Source organism: Eubalaena glacialis, chromosome 2 (genome assembly GCF_028564815.1).
Source record: "Eubalaena glacialis isolate mEubGla1 chromosome 2, mEubGla1.1.hap2.+ XY, whole genome shotgun sequence".
In the NCBI taxonomy this organism is placed as follows: domain Eukaryota; kingdom Metazoa; phylum Chordata; class Mammalia; order Artiodactyla; family Balaenidae; genus Eubalaena; species Eubalaena glacialis.
The window spans coordinates 161,031,071-161,051,106 of NC_083717.1; the positions used below are offsets into that span (position 1 = coordinate 161,031,071).

Genomic DNA, 20,036 nt, shown 5'->3' on the forward strand with positions numbered 1-20,036 from the left:
TCGGAGGACCTGGACTCTATGGTCAGTGACGAAGAGGGGCCTCCATCCTGTTGGCGCTTGCGTGCTGCGAGGTGGTTCCGCATGCGCGGTGGGGTCGAGCGAAGCGCACGCTGAGGAGAGTCGGCGGTTGCTGCGGGTGGATCAAGTCTGGTCTCTCCGATTGAAGAGCGTGGCGCCGGACACCAGTGCGGGATTCACACACATACCTCAGGTGACTAGTCGCCCCGATCGGTTTCTCCAGGAATTCACTTTGGTTGTGTCCAGTGACATGGGTGGTCGATAGAGGGTAGGCCCCGGGCTAACACCCCTCCTTCTCCCGTCCCTGCGCGGGAAGTGTCTGCACACAGCTGCCACCGCCCGCCGGCTCCGTGTCGGTCTCCCCGTGTAGCAGAGGTGTCATGGTGCGAACGGAGGCCTCTCGTGAAGGGAGGTGGGCCGAGTGACTGAACAGCCCTTTCAGTGTGCTTCAAGTGGGGACGCCGTGAGGTGGGGCGGCCTTGGGAGAATGCCGTGACGCCCCCGCCCCGGGACGCGGAACACTTTGCCTTCTCCGGGCCAGAGAGTTCCATCCTTTTTTTTTTTTTTTTTTTTTTCCTTCCGCCCCAGCAAATACTCTCAATTGTAACCAGACCCGGCACTTCAAGGAACCCGTTGATTGGGCCACGATATTGACAAGAGTTGGGTTAAAAAAAAGATCCAAGTTTGTTCATCTGATAAGTGATATTAAAAAAATCGAAGCTCCTATCACCCTGTGTTGCTGGAGTGGTGCGTTTCTGGGTAATGAGTCGCTCCTTAAGATGGAACTAAAAGATCCTACTGAAGAGTTTATTACTCTTCGTATCGGTTTGCCATGTTTCAGCACCGATAAGAATAGACTTGTAGAATTACGCGCTGTGATCTTACGGTTAAGCAGTACTAAAACACATAAGATACGGGAATTTTAGGTCCCTTTTGTCAGCGCCCCAAACTTAGGCTACTTTAACGTTCATTAACAAGAAACATTGTTTCTTGGGGAAAAGGTGTAGCAAAGAAGTCTTGTCTTTTCTACCAATTTAAGCTGTTACCCAAGGGGAAAAAACCTTGTAACTCTGTGTCTTTCAACAGTTTGGAATTACTTACATAGAGCTTTACTGCCTCTTCTCAGTTCATTGGATGCCAAATGACAGCGATTCTCAAAACATCTCAAAAAGATGCACAGTAATGTTTTTAGAGATGGGTGCTTCCTATTTCAATGACAGTGAACTAGTTTAAAAGCTTTATTTGTGTAGCACTTCTGTAGTAAAAACGAGCATTCAGAACATAACTGTTAGAGCCGAATTAGAATGATCACGGGAGTTGCCTCTATCACATCGTACTTTACTTTGGAAAAGAATGTGGATTTCTGTATCCATTATGGCGACTTGACCATGCAGTGGTTTAAGAAGTCCTGCCTACCGTTTGACCAGGCAAAATTACTGACATTGCAGGGTATTTGAAATTATCTTGGAGTTCAGGTCATGTATTTTGAAAGATGGGTGTTCTTTACTGGAGAACACATACTGTATTGTAGTACTCCGACATATTGAGGCTTTGTGGGTTAAACTCTGGAGTCAATGTCAGATGACCTGGATTTAGCTCCTCTTGTACTTAGTAAGCATTTGTCTTTGAGGAAGTCATTTAATACTTTATTTTAATAATAAAATAATTGTTTAATGAATTAAGTTACAAAATGGAAATGATACCTCCTTTGCCTTTTAATAGCTTATATTTGTATAGCACATTACACTTTCCAAATTTTATCACATGTATATTATTTCATTTGATACCCTCCACAAACCGGTGAAGTACATGGCACACACTAGAAACTACAGTTAATGGGAATGCATTTCCCAAGCAGCCACAGCTAGTAAGTAGGAGAGCGAAGTCTGGAACCCATGTCTAGAGCTATTCCCAAAGTCAGGCTCTGCTATTTGCCTGTCTTGAGGACCCTATTGAGGGCGAAATAAAATAAGTCGAAGTGCTTTGAAAATTATGTAAAAGGGCTGATAGATACTTGGTGTGTGACTCCTATTTTCCTGACTGATTTTTTTCAAAGTTAGTGTTATTAGCATAATATCTCCATAAATAAGGAGATAGGTTCAAAATCTGTCAACCATTATGCAGGTTCTTCGCAAAGCAGTTTTTTTTTGTACTCCACTACTTTCTTTTACTGTGAATGACATACCATTAGCAGTATTCCTTTATTTACACGGTCTATTGCAAAGAGACTTGTACCTCCTGAAGCATTAGCATCCATATCTCCCTTCAGGATTCTTTTACACGATTGCCTATGTTCTTTTACAATCGAATTAAGTCTTGCTTCTCCAAAATTATTGGCTTTACTATTTGAAGAAACTTGGTGAGTAAAAGTGGTTAGCACCTGTTAAATCTCTTAAAACTGTTTCACACATTTCCATAACGTTTATTTTTATATCCAGTTTGAAACTTTTTCAGCTCTCAAATTTTAGTACTTTACATGCAGATATTTGACAGCAGTTGTCCAAGAAAAAAAAAAAGCCCTGTTTAAAAATGAAACAACCAGCTCAGCTGTTTCTTGGTGGGTAATTGAATGTCTGCTTCCCTTTATTTGCTAAATCTCTGTTTTGTCAAGCTTCAAAGAGAAATATATCTCTGCCACTATTATTAATATGCAGCTTTATTTTTTGTTATACAGGATAGGTTAATATTAAAAGTTTGCACTAATTTATAGTTTATGTTCCAGCACTGAATATGTACATTGATAGTGCTTTTTGTTTAAGATGTTTTACTGATTGTCATGTATTTATCAGTGATATTGAGAGAAAATATAGCCTGATGAATAAGACACAAACTATGGATTCAAACTTCATAGGTTCAAATTTTGACTGTCACTTGTTAGCAGTATATGACAAAACAAGATGCTTAACACATGCTTCACGTTTTTCATCTATAAAATGGGGAAGACTAGGGGGAAAGTGATACCTCAGGGAGATAGGCAGTGGCCAGATAATATAGGATGCTGTAGGTAGTGGAAAAATGTATAAATCAGTGGGTAAGCCACTAGGAAGAAACATGTGGGTGCAGGTGGCAGTTCTCAAACTGCTCTGAAGCAGAACTCTGGTGTTCTATGAGCTGGATGTAGGTGTTCCGTCTTTAAGTAATGACAGTCTTATTTCCTAATTTATAAGAAAAAAAATGTTAGTAGGTGAAGTTTCACAAATTTTTCATAGGACCTTAGGTCTTATTATTGCCTGTCTTCTGAGCTTTGACAATAGTAAATTAGTTAAGGTTAGCAGAAAAACATGAAAATTATCAACTATGATTAATTTGAGAGCTTCCTTTTAAAAACGTATTTCTACATATGGTATGATTTTAGGCCTGTGGGTCATAAAAGGAGTGGTGTTGAAAGTAGGTTTGGTGGATCAAAGGGAATAGTTTTAAATATATTTAATGTGTGGAGGCTAAGAGAAACTTGAACTTTATAGTAGTGGGAATCTATAAAGCTGTTCTTGAGCTTGGGTGTAACTATTCAACAAAAGAGAAGAATATTTGGGAGTAATGGGAAAAGTGGAAGCTAAAAATTATGGTAGTTGTGAATTAAATTCAAGTTTGTTTTAAGAGGAAAAAAATTCAGAGAAGGATACATTTTAGTTAAATTTAGTGTCTTTTGTGATTAATAAATTTTTTGTTTTTGTCTTGACATGTGATACTATAATTTTGGCTATAATAAATAATAGAGTATATCATTTGATATATGGTTAGGGTTAGGATTTAATTTGTTGGAAGAGTCTTCCCTTTATATAGTAGGCGGTAGCATATCCAGTCTTAGCTGACTTGGAGAAAGAGTAGCTTTAGTTTTTCTGACAGGTTTATAATAGTAGTGATGCTTCCTATCATTTGTTATTTCTTAAAGTATTAAAATAATATTTTACTCTTAAGGTGTACCTTTAATCCTTCAGTGTCAGGACTTTGTAAATGGTCATTATTTTTTATGATTCCTCTGAAACTGATGGTAGAGAATCACGCAAGCCTTACAAAAATGTGGAGCAAAATAAAAATTAAAGCTTGGTTCCTGAACATTCCTCTGTTTTCTGGTACCATTTAAGAAGTTTAAAGAGGGGAGAAAACCAATAACTTCTTCCAGTGGCAAGATGTGGAAAATTGACATTTTTAAATTTTGACCTTAACTGAACACTTAACTTGATTCTTTTGTTCAGATTGCAGAATGCCGGGTCTAAGTTGTAGATTTTATCAGCACAAATTTCCTGAGGTGGAAGACGTAGTGATGGTGAATGTAAGGTCCATTGCTGAAATGGGAGCTTATGTCAGCTTGCTGGAATACAACAACATCGAAGGCATGATTCTTCTGAGTGAGTTGTCCAGAAGGCGTATCCGTTCTATAAACAAACTCATCCGAATTGGCAGGAATGAATGTGTGGTTGTTATCAGAGTGGACAAAGAAAAAGGTAAATGAGAAAAAGATTTAAAATAATTTATATTTTAAAAATTTATGTTTACTTATTAAATATAAATTTATATTTAATATATAAGTATTCATATATTAAATAATTTATCTGGAAATTTTTGATTTAAAATGATTTATTTTAAAATATATTTTTTGTAAATTGCCTACTGCGGTAAAAAAAAAAAACAAAAAAACACCTCCTTTTGTCCTTAAGCTCTTTTACATACAAAGTTGTTAGAGAAGGATGCCAGTTAACCATCTAAACAAGACCTTTTAAGTTAGTAGTGTTTTTTTTTTTTTTTTGGGTGGTTGTTTTTTTTTAATTAATTTATTTTATTTATTTATTTATTTTGGCTGAGTTGGGTCTTTGTTGCTGTGCGCGGGCTTTCTCTAGTTGCGGCGAGCGGGGGCTACTCTTCGTTGCAGTGCATGGGCTTCTCATTGCGGTGGCTTTTCTTGTTGCAGAGCATGGGCTCTAGGCATGCGGGCTTCAGTAGTTGTGGCTCGTGGGCTCTAGAGCGCAGGCTCAGTAGTTGTGGCTCGTGGGCTCTAGAGCGCAGGCTCAGTTGTGGCGCATGGGCTTAATTGCTCCGCGGCATGTGGGATCTTCCCGGACCACGGCTCGAACCTGTGTCCCCTGCATTGGCAGGCAGATTCTTAACCACCACGCCACCAGGGAAGCCCAGTAGTGGTTTAATTAGTACATCCCAGGACTAGTTTTTGTGAGCCAGGTAACTTGAATTTTATTCCCAGGGGTTATCGGGATCTTGATAATTGACTCATTGCCAAACTCACCAAACTCAGAGAGACAAATAAGCAAACCAGAGTACTAGTTCATTCATATTTGTCAGGTGCCTTTTTATTGATTTAGAGTTAGATTAGTAATCAGGTTATTGAATAAGTGATGGAAATTGGGCAAAGGTAAATGGATTTTAGGAATATTTTTTATGTCTTTAAAAAAGCAATATACTGCAGACACGCACCCAAAACCCAATATTGTATGTCTCTGGTAATCAGAATGTTTGTGACCCCCAGATCCTATGGGATCTTTCCGGCAGAGATGAATAGGTATTCATTTATTTACTCTTTGGGTGCCCCTTTTTTGGACCACATGTAAATCTTCACCTTTGTGAACACATTTTTTTCTAAATATATTGTATAATACCATTGAGTAGGTTTTGTCTTCAACTGGCTTAATATAGTTAAGATAATTGGTTTCAGTCATCTTACTATAGTTTGTTAGGTTTTAGTTTCAGGCAAGTGGTTACCGTCATGCTTAAAAGACCAATCAGTCACCCTGACGGAGCTTGGCTTTCTGAATCTCCTCAGCCATCTAGTTAATTGATATTTCTGCAAATGAATAATTTTATACATAACTGACTTCTTTTCTGATTATAATCTTAGACAATAAACTTTCGAGGCAGCTTATATTACCCCTTAGGTGGTGCTATCACTTAGCACATTGATTATTCTAAATGCTTTGATATGACTTGTGACACCCTCCCCAGCTTCCATTTATTAAACTGCTTGAAGACTGAGATTATTCCTTAAACTTGTGTTTCATTGTTGCTCCAGTAGGACCTCGAATGGTGTCTTATCTTATATTGCTTTCCTATTATATGAAATACATACACAAAAAGGAATCAAATACATTTTCAACTGCGATCAGAAAAAGTGAAAGGGTAAACTTGCATAAGTACAGTAGTTACATGTAAAAATTTATTTTCATAATAGCATTGTTTTTACAATGTTAATTAAAAACAAGAAACAACAATCTAAATTGTGGTTATATAAATCATGGTTATATAAATCATGACGCAACACAACACAAGCAAGGCAATTTTATACAGAATAGGATCTGAATATTCTGATATGAAAAGATCTCCAGGGTAAGATAAGAAAAAAAGCAAAGTGCAGAAGATCTATAGAGGGGATCCATTTCTGTTACTAGAAGATTAAGTCCTATTGGATAAACCATTCATCATAACTGCTATAAACCCTAAACAAGTATCTGAACGGGTGGTAAAAATTACTCAAGGACAGTGGGAGCAACCAAAAGCAGGCTGAAACTGAAGGCAGGTTGACACTTGGCAGAAAGGAACTGCACTGGATAAATTTTACAGCTTTTTGACTGAGTGATGTTACAGACAACTTCCAAGCAGGGCATCGAAAATTCTAGGGGAAAACCTACAGTCTTAATGGCTTGAGAGCCAGAGATGAGAGTTCTGGACAACCACAACAGTTGGAAAGTGGTGATAGGGATTAGAGAAAGGAGAGACACAGAGGGAGAGCCCCCAAGTTTATATATAAATTCTGCTGAAATCTCTGGCCAACCCGTGAAACTAGTAATACACAGGGTAGACTGCAGCCCAATAGGGTAAAAATCTAAACAAATTTTGTTTGCTTTCCATCTGGGGAGACAGAGCTTATAGTTTTGAATTCAGACAAGCTAACTGCTAAAACAAAAATTCAGTATTCTTGGGAACTCCCTGGCCACCCAGTGGTTGGGACGCCTCGCTTTCACTGCTGAGGGCATGGGTTCAATCCCTGGTCGGGAAATGCAAGCCGTGTGGAGCAGCCAGAAAAAGAAAAAAGAAAAAAGAAAAAATTCAGTGTCCTTAAGAGGAACCTAAAGGAATTCACAGTGTGCCACATATCTTTCCTAATGTCAAGGATACAACTCAAATTGCTAAATAGTTGAAGAAACAGGAAAATATGACACATACAAAAAAGGTAATCAATGGAGACTGACCTAGAGATCACCCTAATGTTGAAATTAGCAGATAAGCATTTTAAAGTAAATGTTATAACTGCTCAAGGATATTAGGAAAATATGCTTATAGTGAATGAACAAAATGAAATCTCAGTAGAGAAATTAGAAACTCTCATAAAGAACTAAATATGAATTCTAGAAATGAAAAATATAATATCTAAAAAATTCACTGGATGGGCTAACAGCAGATAAAAGATGACAGAAGGCTCCTTGAAATTTGAAGGTAGTTCATTTAAAAAGAACCAATCTGAAGAACTGAGAAAAAAAAAAAAAACCAACCTGTCAACTATCAAAAGCTCTATTCCAAAAGAAGGGGAGAAAAAGAAAGAACAGAAAATGTATTTGAAGAAACCATGACCAAAAGTTTCCCATATTTGCTGGGGGAAAAAAATGTTTATATATTAGAGAAGCTCAGCAAACCTGAAGCAGGATAAATACTAAGACCACATTTAGGCATACCAAACTATTGAAAAACAGAGAAAATCTTCAATGTAGCCAGAGGAAAATGATGTTATTTATAGGGGAACAGTAATACAAATTACTGTGGCATTCTTATTGGAAATAATGAAGGTCAGAGCATTGAATGATATCTGTAAAACACTGAAAGAACACTGTCAAACCAGAATTCTGTATTTGAAGAAAATATTCAACAACAAAAATCAAATGAAAACATTTTCAGGTAAATAGAAACTAGGGGGATTTATTACCAGATAAGACCTACATTATAAGAGATGGTAAAGGAAGTTGTTCAGGCTGAAGAGCTGTGATACCTGAAATGGAAAATATGTGGGTAAACGTAAAAAACCATTTTCTCCCTCTTTATTCTTTTTTTTTTTTAATGGGAGTGTAGTTGATTTACAATGTCGTGTTAGTTTCCAGTGTACACCAAAGTGAATCAGTTATATACATATATCCACTCTTTTTTTAGATTCTTTTCCCATGTAGGCCATTACAGAGTATTGAGTAGAGTTCCCTGTGCTATACAGTAGGTCCTTATTAGTGATCCATTTTATATATATAGTAGTGTGTATATGTCAATCCCAATCTTCCAATTTATCCCTCCCCCCACCATCCCCTGGTAAACATAAGTTTGTTTCTACATCTATAACTCTGTTTCTATTTTGTAGATAAGTTAATTTGTACCCTTTTTTTAGATTCCACATATAAGCGATGTCATGATATTTGTCTTTCTCTGTCTGACCTACGTCACTCAGTATGACAATCTCTCCATCCATCCACGTTGCTGCAAATGGCGTTATTTTGTTCTTTTTTATGGCTGAGTAATATTCCATTGTATGTATGTACCACATCTTCTTTATCTGTTCCTCTGTTGATGGACATTTAGGTTGCTTCCATGTCCTGGCTATTGTAAATAGTGCTGCAGTGAGCATTGGGGAGCTCCCTTTTAATTCTTTAAAATACGTTTAACTACTTGTCTCATTGTGTACCCATGGGACTTTTATTTATGGAGGTGACTGGTGACATGGAGAGGCCAATGCCATTGAAAGAACATTTTTATTATTAAAGTTTCCCAAGAGATGGGGACCCAGCATGCCGTGCAAAGCCACATGAGGAAGCGCTGGTTTTGATCAGGAGGTAGAAGGAGCAAGGGGAAAGCCTAGGCCAGAGCTTTTATTGAGGTTTCCATGACAAAGGCAAGGCAGGTCGGCGTAAACAGTTTAGGGTTGGCTCATCTGAATAGTTCGGGCAGGGCTTGGTGCATTGGGGCTGTCCCTAGTTGTCTGGTACCTGGCTCTATGCTGGTTTAGGCCATGGAATAATATTGACCTGCTGTGTGGAACTTTGATGAGATGATTGGAGGTATGGGCTCTAGATTGGTTGATTTGCATGTAAAAGGCTGCTCCCATTGAGGCCTTTGCCAACTCTAAGAATTGGCTAGTGCCAGGCAGGGAAGTCTCTTCCCCAGTCAGCCAGGCCACAGATGTCAGAGCATCAAGAATACAGAAAATATAGTTAATGCACTTGACCCTGTGATGAATGGATGCCAAATAGACAAATACAGTGTCTTTTGGCTTTAGCTCTCATTTGGATAATTGAAAATTATTCCCTCCACTAAGGTAATAGAATGTACAGTTACATGATGATAAAAATTCATTTCTGAAAACAAAAATCTCTTATCTTGTACTTTTTATGCAGTATTTTGTTGATACGATTTTAGTGTGGAATAAGTGTAGGTATGCCAACCCAGCAATCTGGTGGTGAAAATTGTCACAGTGATTCTTTGGCACCTGGACAGAGATAATTTTTTCAAATTTTTCTCATATAGGATATATTGATTTGTCAAAAAGAAGAGTTTCTCCAGAGGAAGCAATCAAATGTGAAGATAAGTTTACCAAATCCAAAACTGTAAGTTGATTTTTTAATCAAATTAGTCCACTATTTGATGTGTTTAATAAATAATCTGCATGGTGTGTTCCTGGCAGAAACAAAACCTACATTTTCTGTAACAGTATTTCCATTTCTCATTCTGTGTTACGTAGAAAAACAGTTCGAAGACTTTATTTCAAAAGAGCATGGCTTCAGTGTTCTTGTCTCATGATGTTACTACCTTAAAGCATTGCTTGATGTGTAATATTCTCAAATCAGTACTGGACCATTAGTGTTTTTAAGCTATTTTAGGTTAAATTAACTATGGGTGATTTCAGCTGATTGGGCTTGTCGCAGCATGTAGTTTTTGACTTTCAGCTCTGTTCTGGGATAAGGATCACAGAGACAACCAGCTATTGTTTGTTAAGAATGAGCAAAGGATTGTAAACTGTCTTTGAATCCAGGAAAGCAAGGCAAGGCCTGTTACTTAGTGTGGTTCTCCACCCCACCCTTCACCTGCCTTGGTTTTTTTCCTTTTCTTATTAATTTTGCTGTAATTTCCTCAGTAAGCACTAATAAAGCAAGGACAGTCATTTCTTCATTCTCATCTTTCTGTATTTTTCTGGTCTCTGGTCCTATTTAGATTTTCCTTTATCCCCTAGATCCTCAGTGCTTATTGGCAGTTTCCATTGGTTCTGTTTTCTCTACCCTTCTCTTGTATCTTTTGTTCCTCTGCCATGTGTGTTTCTGTCCTCAAGATAAAATGCCAAGAAAACAGTGTTTACATGAAGAAAAGATTTTTAAAATCTTGCTTAACCCCAGTAAAAGAAAGTATAAATCTAAAAGCCATCAGACCATTACCCAAATCTTTCAAGTCCCACCAAGTCCAGATTTGAGAAGCACTGCTCTCGGAAACTTCCATTTTGTTTTGTTCCCCTAGGATATTGTAAAATGAGCATAATAGATCTTATTAGGATAATAAGACGATAGAATGAAATAGCCAATGTTAGTACTTTTCCTCACTCAGATTTTGTGTGTAATTAACATGAAGCCCTCTTTATACTCTTTCTCTTCGTTAAGCCCTTTTATGTTTAGGAGATTAGGAAAAGAGTTTGGCAGCAGTGGGTAGGAGGTGGGTAGGATTGAAGGATAACTGTTAAGTGATAACAGAGCAAAAGAAATAATAAAATCTCCATCCAGGTTCCATGCTCTCATGGAGTAGTAATAATAATATCTTACATTTTGATCTGTGTAAGAACTCGCTACAGTAAAAAGGAAAGATACTAGGATCTCCCTTTTCCAGATGAGGAAATATATTCAGAGAGGTTTGTTTGTCCCAGAATTGACTTGATCTGGGTCTTGGGTTGTAAATGCTATACTAGTTGTACTTGTTATACCCACTTGAGTTCATTATTATGGAAAAGCGAATATTTCTCTATGGAGAAAGAATTTGTTGTGTGGTGATCTTTTGTTATTAAGGAATTAGTGTAGTCAAATTAACCAAACGTTTGTTTTTATATGCTATCTACTAAAATGTAAAAATATCTATTTTTTTTTTAATATAGATCTCTTGCCTTTGAATTGTTGAGCTCTTCATTTTGTTTCTAGGTTTACAGCATTCTTCGTCATGTTGCTGAGGTCTTAGAATATACCAAGGACGAGCAGCTGGAAAGCCTGTTCCAGAGGACCGCTTGGGTCTTCGATGACAAGTACAAGAGACCCGGATACGGTGCCTATGATGCCTTTAAGCACGCAGTCTCGTAAGAACACCTTCTTAGCTCTGCTTCTCCATTGATACTACAGCTGCTGGGTCTAGCACACAAGTTGAGAGCCTGACATTTAATAGCACAACATTCATGTATTAAGTCCTTGCCAAATTTAGATAAAAATATTTTAGTATAATAGACCCATGATATGGGCCAATCCTATAAAGCTGAGCCTATATGATTTGATGTACCATAGTTATGTAGTTTTGTAAACCATATGGTTTCATCTCACACTACTGTCTTACATACTTTCCTCTCCTAGTTTTAATTTTGTTATTGTCCTAGGTGACTTCAGGGCCAACATAGATGTTTTGTTTAAAACTTGTTTTCTTTACCTCAGTTCCTTAGACCTTCAGCCCATGCCACATTAGCTAGTCTTCCATATGGCCTCACCCTGGGTCTTACTGTCACCAGGATTTGCTCTGTCTCCGAAACCTTTAATTCACATTCTGTTCTTTCAGCACAGCCTCCTGTCCTTCCAGCTCCCACAGTTAGTCATACTCTGTGTCGTTTTAATTCTTATTATTATCAGGCTCTGATTCCAAACCTTTTTTTTTTTTCCCCTTTTTCACCCTTTCCTGCCTTCTCTTTCTTATTCAGCATAGACACACCATGGTCCATCATTTCAACAACTTTCTTGCCAGTGTCATGAGTTTTGCCCTGTTTTTCCTTCTGTTACATCCAGCCTTGGAGCGATGTTCCTGCCTTCTCTGCACTTGTAGACTGCTGGGTGCTGCTAGGAAAAACCACAGTCTTGCAGGTTGGTGCCACTGCATATTCATGGTCTCCAACCTCAGCTGGGCCTTAACTGCTGCCCCACATTCTGTTTGCTCCTGGTCACTTCTTCCTCTCATTCTTACATTGGCTATTTTAGAACTTCTCCACACTCTTCCTCAGATACCCACTCTGTCCCTCTCCTCTCACTCTCACCTGGTGCGCTCACTACCTAAAAAAGAAAACAGAAGCCATTGAACAGGATCACCTCTACTTCCTTCCACTTTCTCAGCCAACTTATCTCCATCCCACCTGTCACTACCTCCTGTGCTCCTGTCATACTGGAATTCGGATCCTTCCTGCTCTCAAAATAATCTTACCACCTGTGCCCAGCTATTCCTAAGGGATGTCTTTCCATCTCCTATTCCCTCTCTTGCGTCTTCAGCCTTTTTCCTTTATTGGTTTTGCTCCATCAGCATAAAAATATGCTCAGATTTCTCCCATTTATACTAAAAACAAACTTTTCAACCTCCCCTCTACTTTCTCCTGTCGCAAGCACTGTGTCCTCTCTTTTTAACAGCCAGATTTCTTAAGTTCTCTGTACTTACTGCTCTACTTCTGCACCTCCCAGTCCTTCCTAGATGTTAATACCTCACAAGCAGCCTCACCACTGCATTGTGTTTCCCAGCCCTTGTGCTGCCAAGGGTTATTGGTCTCCTCAGCCCTCAGAATGGCCAAGTGGGGCTTAGAACTGTTAGAACCTCCATCAGGCCTACTCATCAGAGGCTCCAAATACCTTCAAGTTTACCCTCTCCCCTCATGTGACTTTTTTTTTTTTTAATATCGCCTTGTGGGAAAGGTGAGAATAATAATAACAGTTAACATTTATATAATTCTCACAACAACCTGTGGTATAAGTGTTATTATTATTCCTATCTTATAGATGAGGAAATTGAGACAGAGACTAAATTGTCCAAGTTCACACAGCTACCAAATGGTAGAGCCTCAAACACAGGCATTGTAGTTATGCTACAGAGCTTATGCTATTAACCATCAAGCACTGCTTTATATTTCTGTCCTCCCTGACTTCAATCCTGGACTCCTCAGTACATGTCTTACCTTGGTTTGCTGTCATTATCAGCCCCACTTACCTCTCTAGCTTCTGCCTCCACCCCCTCTCCGTTACCACTCTGCATTCTTAACAAATAACAGGTTACATTCTTAACAAATTAACATTCACCTTAACGAATTAACATTCACTCATCACCGTTCACATTCTTTTCTTGCTTCATCAGACATGTTGCAACTGTCCAGATTTAACTCATGATAATTCTGTGCCACATGTGCTTCATTTTTTTTTCTCTTAATTAAATAATTAAATAGAATTTCTGAGATTGTTGGAAACAATATTTTACTCCTCCCAAGCCATTCCAGTCACTTATCAGTAGTAACCACTATTCTGAAATTAGTATGTATCATTATCATTTATATACATATACATATACATGTGTGGGTAGGTTATGAAAAGTATGTATAGAATCTTTTTTATGTTTAAATATTTAACTTGTTTAAACAAAAAAATGAATTTATTTTATCATTGTAACAAGCTTTTCTGTACTTTACATTTTTACTCGTAATGCTATTATTGACCAGAATTTCTCCAAATTGATAGATGTATGCCTACTTCATATTAATTTCTATATAGTATTTTGTTGTGAGAATATGCTTTATTTGTTCCTCTATAAAGAGATTTTTACATAATCCCCTCCGCCCTTTTATCCCCCTACTTTTCAAAACTACTATGATGAATGTCCATGTACATGTCTCTCTGTACAACGTTTGGGAATTTCTAAGATAGATACCTAGGAATAGAATTGCTGGGTCATAGGATTGATTATATGCACCTTTAAATTTACTTAGTTTTGCCAAAGTACTCTCCAAATTGGTTCTACAATTTATATTCCCTCTTCATCAATATTTGGTATATATCTCAGTTTTTTTTTTTTTTTTTGCCAAACTGATTGATGTACAGTAGTGTCTTGTTTTGATTTGCATTTTGCTGGTTGTTGGTAAAGTTAACAGCGTTTCATATGTTTATTGACCATTTGTATTTCTTCTGTGAAACATCTGTTTATCTCATTTCCTCATTTTCTGTTGCTTTGTCTTTCAGTTATACCATAACTTTCTTAAAACTTTAAGTTCTACCTTAGCTCGTTAAAATCCTACCATTCTTTTAGTCGTCATTTCATTTTTTCCATTTGTTCATTCGTTCAGCAAACATGCCAGTGACTAAGACCGTGGTCCCTGTTTGTGGCACTTACGAGGGTCAGATGAAATGCCACTTCACCCATGAAGCCCTTCCTGACCCCACTAATATCTTCCTCTCCTCACCCCCAGGGATGCACTTTTGTTTGTTTTTTTTTTAATTTTTTCCATGTTTTTGTTCTTTTTAAGCTCCTTGAAGCAGGGACTGCTAATTACATGGAAATGCTTAATTATAGTGGGATGTGAGACGTATAGGCATAACTCATTTTATTGCACTTCGCATATACTGTGTTTTTTTTTTTTACAAATTGAAGGTTTGTGGCAGCGCTTCATCAAGCAGGTCTGTTGGCGCCAGCTTTCCAACAGCGTTTGCTCACTTCATGTCTCTGTGTCACACTTTGGTAGTTCTTGCAATATTTCAAAAATTTTCATTATTTTGTTACTGTGATCTGTGATCTTTGATGTTACTATTGCAAAAAGATCACATCTCCGTGAAGACTCAGATGATGGTTGCCATTTTTTAGCAATAAAGTATTTTTAAATTAAGTTATATACATTTTTTTAGACATAATGCTATTGGACACTGAATAGACTACAGTATAGTGTAAACATAACTTGTGTATGCACTGAGAAACCAAACGTGTGACTCACTTTATTGCTATACATGCTTTATTGTAGCATTCTGGAACTGAACCCGCAGTATCTTCGAAGTATGCCTGTATAGGAGACATTTTAAATTGCTTGCTTTAGCCAGATCTCTAAAATTTTTCTTTTAATAATAATCAATTGGATGTTTTCTATTTGTCATACAGGCCTAAGCGCTTTACTTGCATTATCTCATTTAATACTACAATCCAGTGAGATACACTGTTTTCATTCGCATTTTACATATTTGGAAATTGAGGTCTAGAAAGGCCCCAAAACACATAGTGATTAAATTGTGAAGCTAGGATTTGAACTCTAATTCTGACACTGAAGGCTGTGTTCTTAAACATTATTCTGTGGTATTATGTTTGTTATCCTAATTATCAGTAAAGTAACCTTGACATTTTGTTTTGTGTATGTGTGTGTTGTTTTTTTTTTAATTATCAGAGACCCATCTATTTTGGATGGCTTAGATTTGAATGAAGATGAACGGGAAGTACTCATTAACAATATTAATAGGCGTTTGACCCCACAGGCTGTCAAAATTCGAGCAGGTAAATGATTTTTTAAATGATGTTTAAAATATTTTGCATGTACCAAAAAAGCTGTTACATAATGAGCCTCACCAAAGAATATGTTGCTACATCAACATCTACCTTTTTCTAAACTTTTTTCATAACAAGAAAAGTTAAAGAAATTAAGTTATCTTTGCTTTTACTGAATTATAAAATACATATATATTGACGTAAGTAAATGAGTTCAGCTAACCTTAAGTTAGCCCGCTTTCTGGGGCATGGGGGGGCGGCGATTATTTTGTTTTAGTGCATGCTTTAAAATTCCAACAGTCCAGTAATATCCTCCCAGGCCTCTGGATTAACCACTGTTATGTTAGTTTGCAATATATTCTTGCAGCAGAGATTTTTCCTATACACATATGGTGTATAGGAATGTATGTTGTTTATATTCAGATGTAAATTTTTATGGTTTTATAAGGATGGGGTCCTACTATGCAAAATTTTCTTCAACTAGCTTTTTCCACTTGGTGTATCATGGCTGCCCTTCCATGTAGAACACGGAGATCTTTCTCATTTTGAATAGCTAAGTAATATTCCATAGAACGATAAACCTTGATATAAGCCAGTCTCCTCTTGATGAGTGTTTAGGTTGTGTCAGTCTTTTCACAGCAGTTGACCCTTGAGCGACGTGGGGGAGTTAGGGTCGCCCACCCTCTGCACAGTCAAAAATCCACATATAACTTAGCCCTCCGTATCTGTGGTTTCGAGTCCAAGATTCAACTACCGTGGTTCGTGTAGTGTTGTAGTGTTTACTGTTGAAAAATTCTACTTGTAAGCAGACCATGCAGTTCAAGTCTGTATTGTTCAAGGGTCAACTGTATTACAAAAAACACTGCAAATTAACACCCTTATACACATACACTTACCCATTTATACAAGCGTTCGGTAAGGCAGATTCTTAAAAGTAGAATTGCTGGGTCAGAGGGTATGCAGTTTTTAAACTGTTCTAAACAATTTGTGGTTATTATTTCATTCAGTCTTCATCACACTCCTCCTTATCTCCATTTTACAAATAAGGAACTGAAGCACAGAGGGGTTGAAATCATGACTTTCAACCCAGACATAGCCAGAATTCCAGGTGTTTGTTAAATTTCTCTGTTTTTTTTATAGTTTCATCATTCAGGGGCTTGATGTGAATGAGAAGATATAATTTCAGTGCATATTCAGATGTTTTTAATTATGAAAATTAATGGCTGGGATTGATTTCTAATTGAAAGGATGATGAAAGCTTTCATACGTATTTGAATACTAGTGTATTTGTCATGTCTGATTTCTTTTAAACCTCTAAAAAAAAAATTTGCATTTTTTTGGTATAAGCTTTTGAATTTTTATGATTTTAGATATTGAAGTGGCTTGTTATGGTTATGAAGGCATCGATGCTGTAAAAGAAGCCCTGAGAGCAGGTTTGAATTGTTCTACAGAAACCATGCCCATCAAGGTGAGTAGTCAGTTTTTTCCCTCCCTGATAAACCAAAATCACCTAAACCAAATCAAACCAGATTTGTTTAATCATGTTTCATAACAAATGTTATGAAAAGTGGTTCTTGATATGATATTTCTAGGAGATGTTTACAATTATGTGTAGGCTTTTTGTTGTAGCTACTGCTACTGTCACAGTGGATGGAGATTCCTGTTGGTATTTAGTGCCAAGGGGCCAGCTATGCTAAACCTCCTTTACAGTAAAGAGTCACTGTGCCCATAATGCTCATAGAATCTTGAAAAGAGCAACTTATTCTCTCATATTCACACAGAGCTTTCAGGAGGTTTGGTTGAATCTTTCATTAGCAATAAAATTAACTGGATGGTTGTTACTCAGAATCTCATAGAAGAATTTCTTCTATCAGTTTAGTTTGGAACCAAACAGGAATTTTAGAGACAAATTATCCATTGTGCCAATGATAGCTATAGTTAGTTTAGCCACCAAAGACCCAGAAGTCATAATCCTTCATATTTGGTATTGCAGTAGCCTGTTTATACTACTGGATTAGATCATAGTATCAGTTAGCTTCGGCTACTTTAACAAACTACTCCAAATTGCTGTGCTGCAGAATTGGGAGTAAGTTTTGGGGTGATTTGTTGTTAAAGCAGCAGATAAGCAAAACGATTCTCGAACATCCTCACTGTTGTGTGTTGTATAGGTACATTCATAATTTAATTTTGTCTTCCTTAGATTAATCTAATAGCTCCTCCTCGGTATGTAATGACTACAACCACCCTGGAGAGAACAGAAGGCCTCTCTGTCCTCAACCAAGCTATGGCTGTTATAAAAGAAAAGATTGAGGAAAAGAGGGGCGTCTTCAATGTTCAAATGGAGGTGAGGTCAATACTGGGGTTTTTTGCCTTGTTCTTAAAGTTCTTAAGAAATTTAAATGATCTAAGTGATTTGCATTCTAAAATATCTAATCGGAGGCATTTTAAAACATGAGATACGTTTAAGATTACAACTCCCCTAAGCATAAAATAATCATTGACTCAGAGAGTTCCTAAAAGGGTTTTTATAAGTAAATAAGAACTACCATGGGATGGTTATTCAGGACTGTGGTCACTGATCCCCCAAAAGGAAAAAAAGGAAAAAAATATAGACAATGAAAATAAGTGATTGGTTATTGCCAGAATTTAATGTAGAATGCTTAAAATTTGATTTCAGAATTAAAAACAAGAATAGTCTCATACTTTCCTCATCTCAACAAGAACAAAAACTAATTTTCATATATAATTTTCAAAACAGTTTCTTCTGCGGAAAGGAATAGTAAGTAATTTATTTTGAAGCCAGAAGATGCATTTTTACAGGACATCTTTTTGTGTATTTGAAAAATACAGCCACTGCAATTATTTTCATATATTTTCCGTTCTAGCTTGTTAGAAATTACAGGAAATATATTAGGTTTTAATATATATGTTTTCTTTTCCTGTATTGTCTTACTCTCATAAATTTCTTTCATTATTTATCTCATGGAATTTATTGGTGATATTTCAGCACTCAAAAGTGAACAGATAGGGCAGAGTTGTTAGCAAAGTGTTTTTTTAAGAGTTAAAATACCAGGCAGTAATAGTATTGAAATTGAATTTGTGTACTGTTTAACTACTTCACTTTGAAATTGTGCCTCTGCTTCCACAGCCCAAAGTGGTCACAGATACAGATGAGACTGAACTTGCAAGGCAGCTGGAGAGGCTTGAGAGAGAAAATGCCGAAGTGGATGGAGATGATGATGCGGAAGAAATGGAAGCCAAAGCCGAAGATTAACTTTGTGGGCAACAGAGTCCAGTTTAAGGAACACAAAGCAGCCTTCCTGGCTGTTAACCCTAGACTTGAAAGTTTTCCAGTATTGAAAACTTCAAAGCTGAATATTTTTTATTTCGAAGTATTTAAATGTTCCAACAGACCAAAACGTGAAATGCCCTCCTAAATGTCAGCTGTTTTCACACAGTAGCTCTGACACCTTGAGCATTTTTTAAGGGAGTGGCCTGATTTCACTAGAGACAAATCTTTAAGAACAGTCATAAAATGGGGCGTGTGATTTCCATTTCTGATGTCTCCAGATTGGCACCCCTTTGTAGTTCAGTGCCTCCATGAGATTTACCAGGGGCACCCAAAGCAAATAGTCCTAACCTTTCTATATAAAATGTATCAAGCAAACATTAAATAAATTTCTGGGATATTTAACCATAGGTTTCTTCCTTATTGTCACCAGTTAAAAGCATTATGATTACTAAGACCCTAATTCTATTATCTTCATTTTATTTGAAATGTAGTAATATAAAGGCAGGTGACCTAAAGGATCAATATAGCAGATCCTTTCAAAGGGAGGGTTTAGAGAACATAATTTTAATTAGTGAAAGTTTACTCCTAGGGGGAAAAAGCCTTAAAATGCAACTAAAGAATTACATTGGTTGTGTGCCTTTTACCTATTTGAGACTGATGACAACATGTGATATGAAGGAGAATTTATCACACTGGTCCTTTTTGGTGTACTAAGCTGCTTGCCTTGAGTTTGTAATTCAGGGCAGTAAAGGTTTTGGGGGTGTTTTTTTTGTTTTTTAAGAAAAAGATGCTGCTTTTTAAATTATTTGAGTCTCATTGCCCAACTTTTGATTTTTTTTTTCCAGTAAAGTATTTGCTAGGTGCCACCTAGAAGCTTCAGTTCTCTTCATAACAGAGTAGGGATCTGTTTGAACACAATTACAATGGTTTTTCTATGTTTCTATCATTTTTTTCTTTAAGAGCTGATTGTTTTAAAGGTAAATAAATAATATATACAAAGGTAAATAAATTTCATAGATAATGTATGGTTTGCAGTTACAGCTACAGTAGCCAGGGTGTAGAAAGTCTTAAGTTAACTTTGGTCTGCTTCATAAATTTAATCTCTTAGGATACTTGAGGTACTAGATAAATTAATTTTACTAATCATTCCCAAGAATAGCTTTTTAAATACTTAGATTAAACCTAACCCACCTTAGTCAATCCAGGACTAGACTTACCTCAGTGTTAAAGGGAATGGAAAATAGAA

The 20,036-nt window shown here is 37.0% G+C and overlaps 1 protein-coding gene across 1 annotated transcript; it reads left to right on the top strand.

The window, feature by feature from the left end:
• Positions 1–70: 70 nt before the first annotated feature.
• Positions 71–19,192, top strand: EIF2S1 (eukaryotic translation initiation factor 2 subunit alpha). The gene is made up of 8 exons (XM_061180941.1): positions 71–211; positions 4,215–4,463; positions 9,523–9,602; positions 11,172–11,323; positions 15,401–15,507; positions 16,869–16,966; positions 17,699–17,842; positions 18,647–19,192. Exons 2-8 carry the CDS (start codon positions 4,223–4,225, stop codon positions 18,770–18,772), a joined length of 948 nt encoding a protein of 315 aa, XP_061036924.1. The 5' UTR covers positions 71–211; positions 4,215–4,222; the 3' UTR covers positions 18,773–19,192.
• The last annotated feature ends 844 nt before the right edge of the window (positions 19,193–20,036 follow it).

Coding starts and splice junctions, on each gene's coding strand:
- EIF2S1 (XM_061180941.1), top strand. CDS start 4,223: ATGCCGGGTCTAAGTTGTAGATTTTATCAGCACAAATTTCCTGAGGTG. Junction 16,967..17,698: donor CAGAAACCATGCCCATCAAG/GTGAGTAGTCAG, acceptor TGTCTTCCTTAG/ATTAATCTAATAGCTCCTCC. Junction 17,843..18,646: donor TCTTCAATGTTCAAATGGAG/GTGAGGTCAATA, acceptor CTGCTTCCACAG/CCCAAAGTGGTCACAGATAC.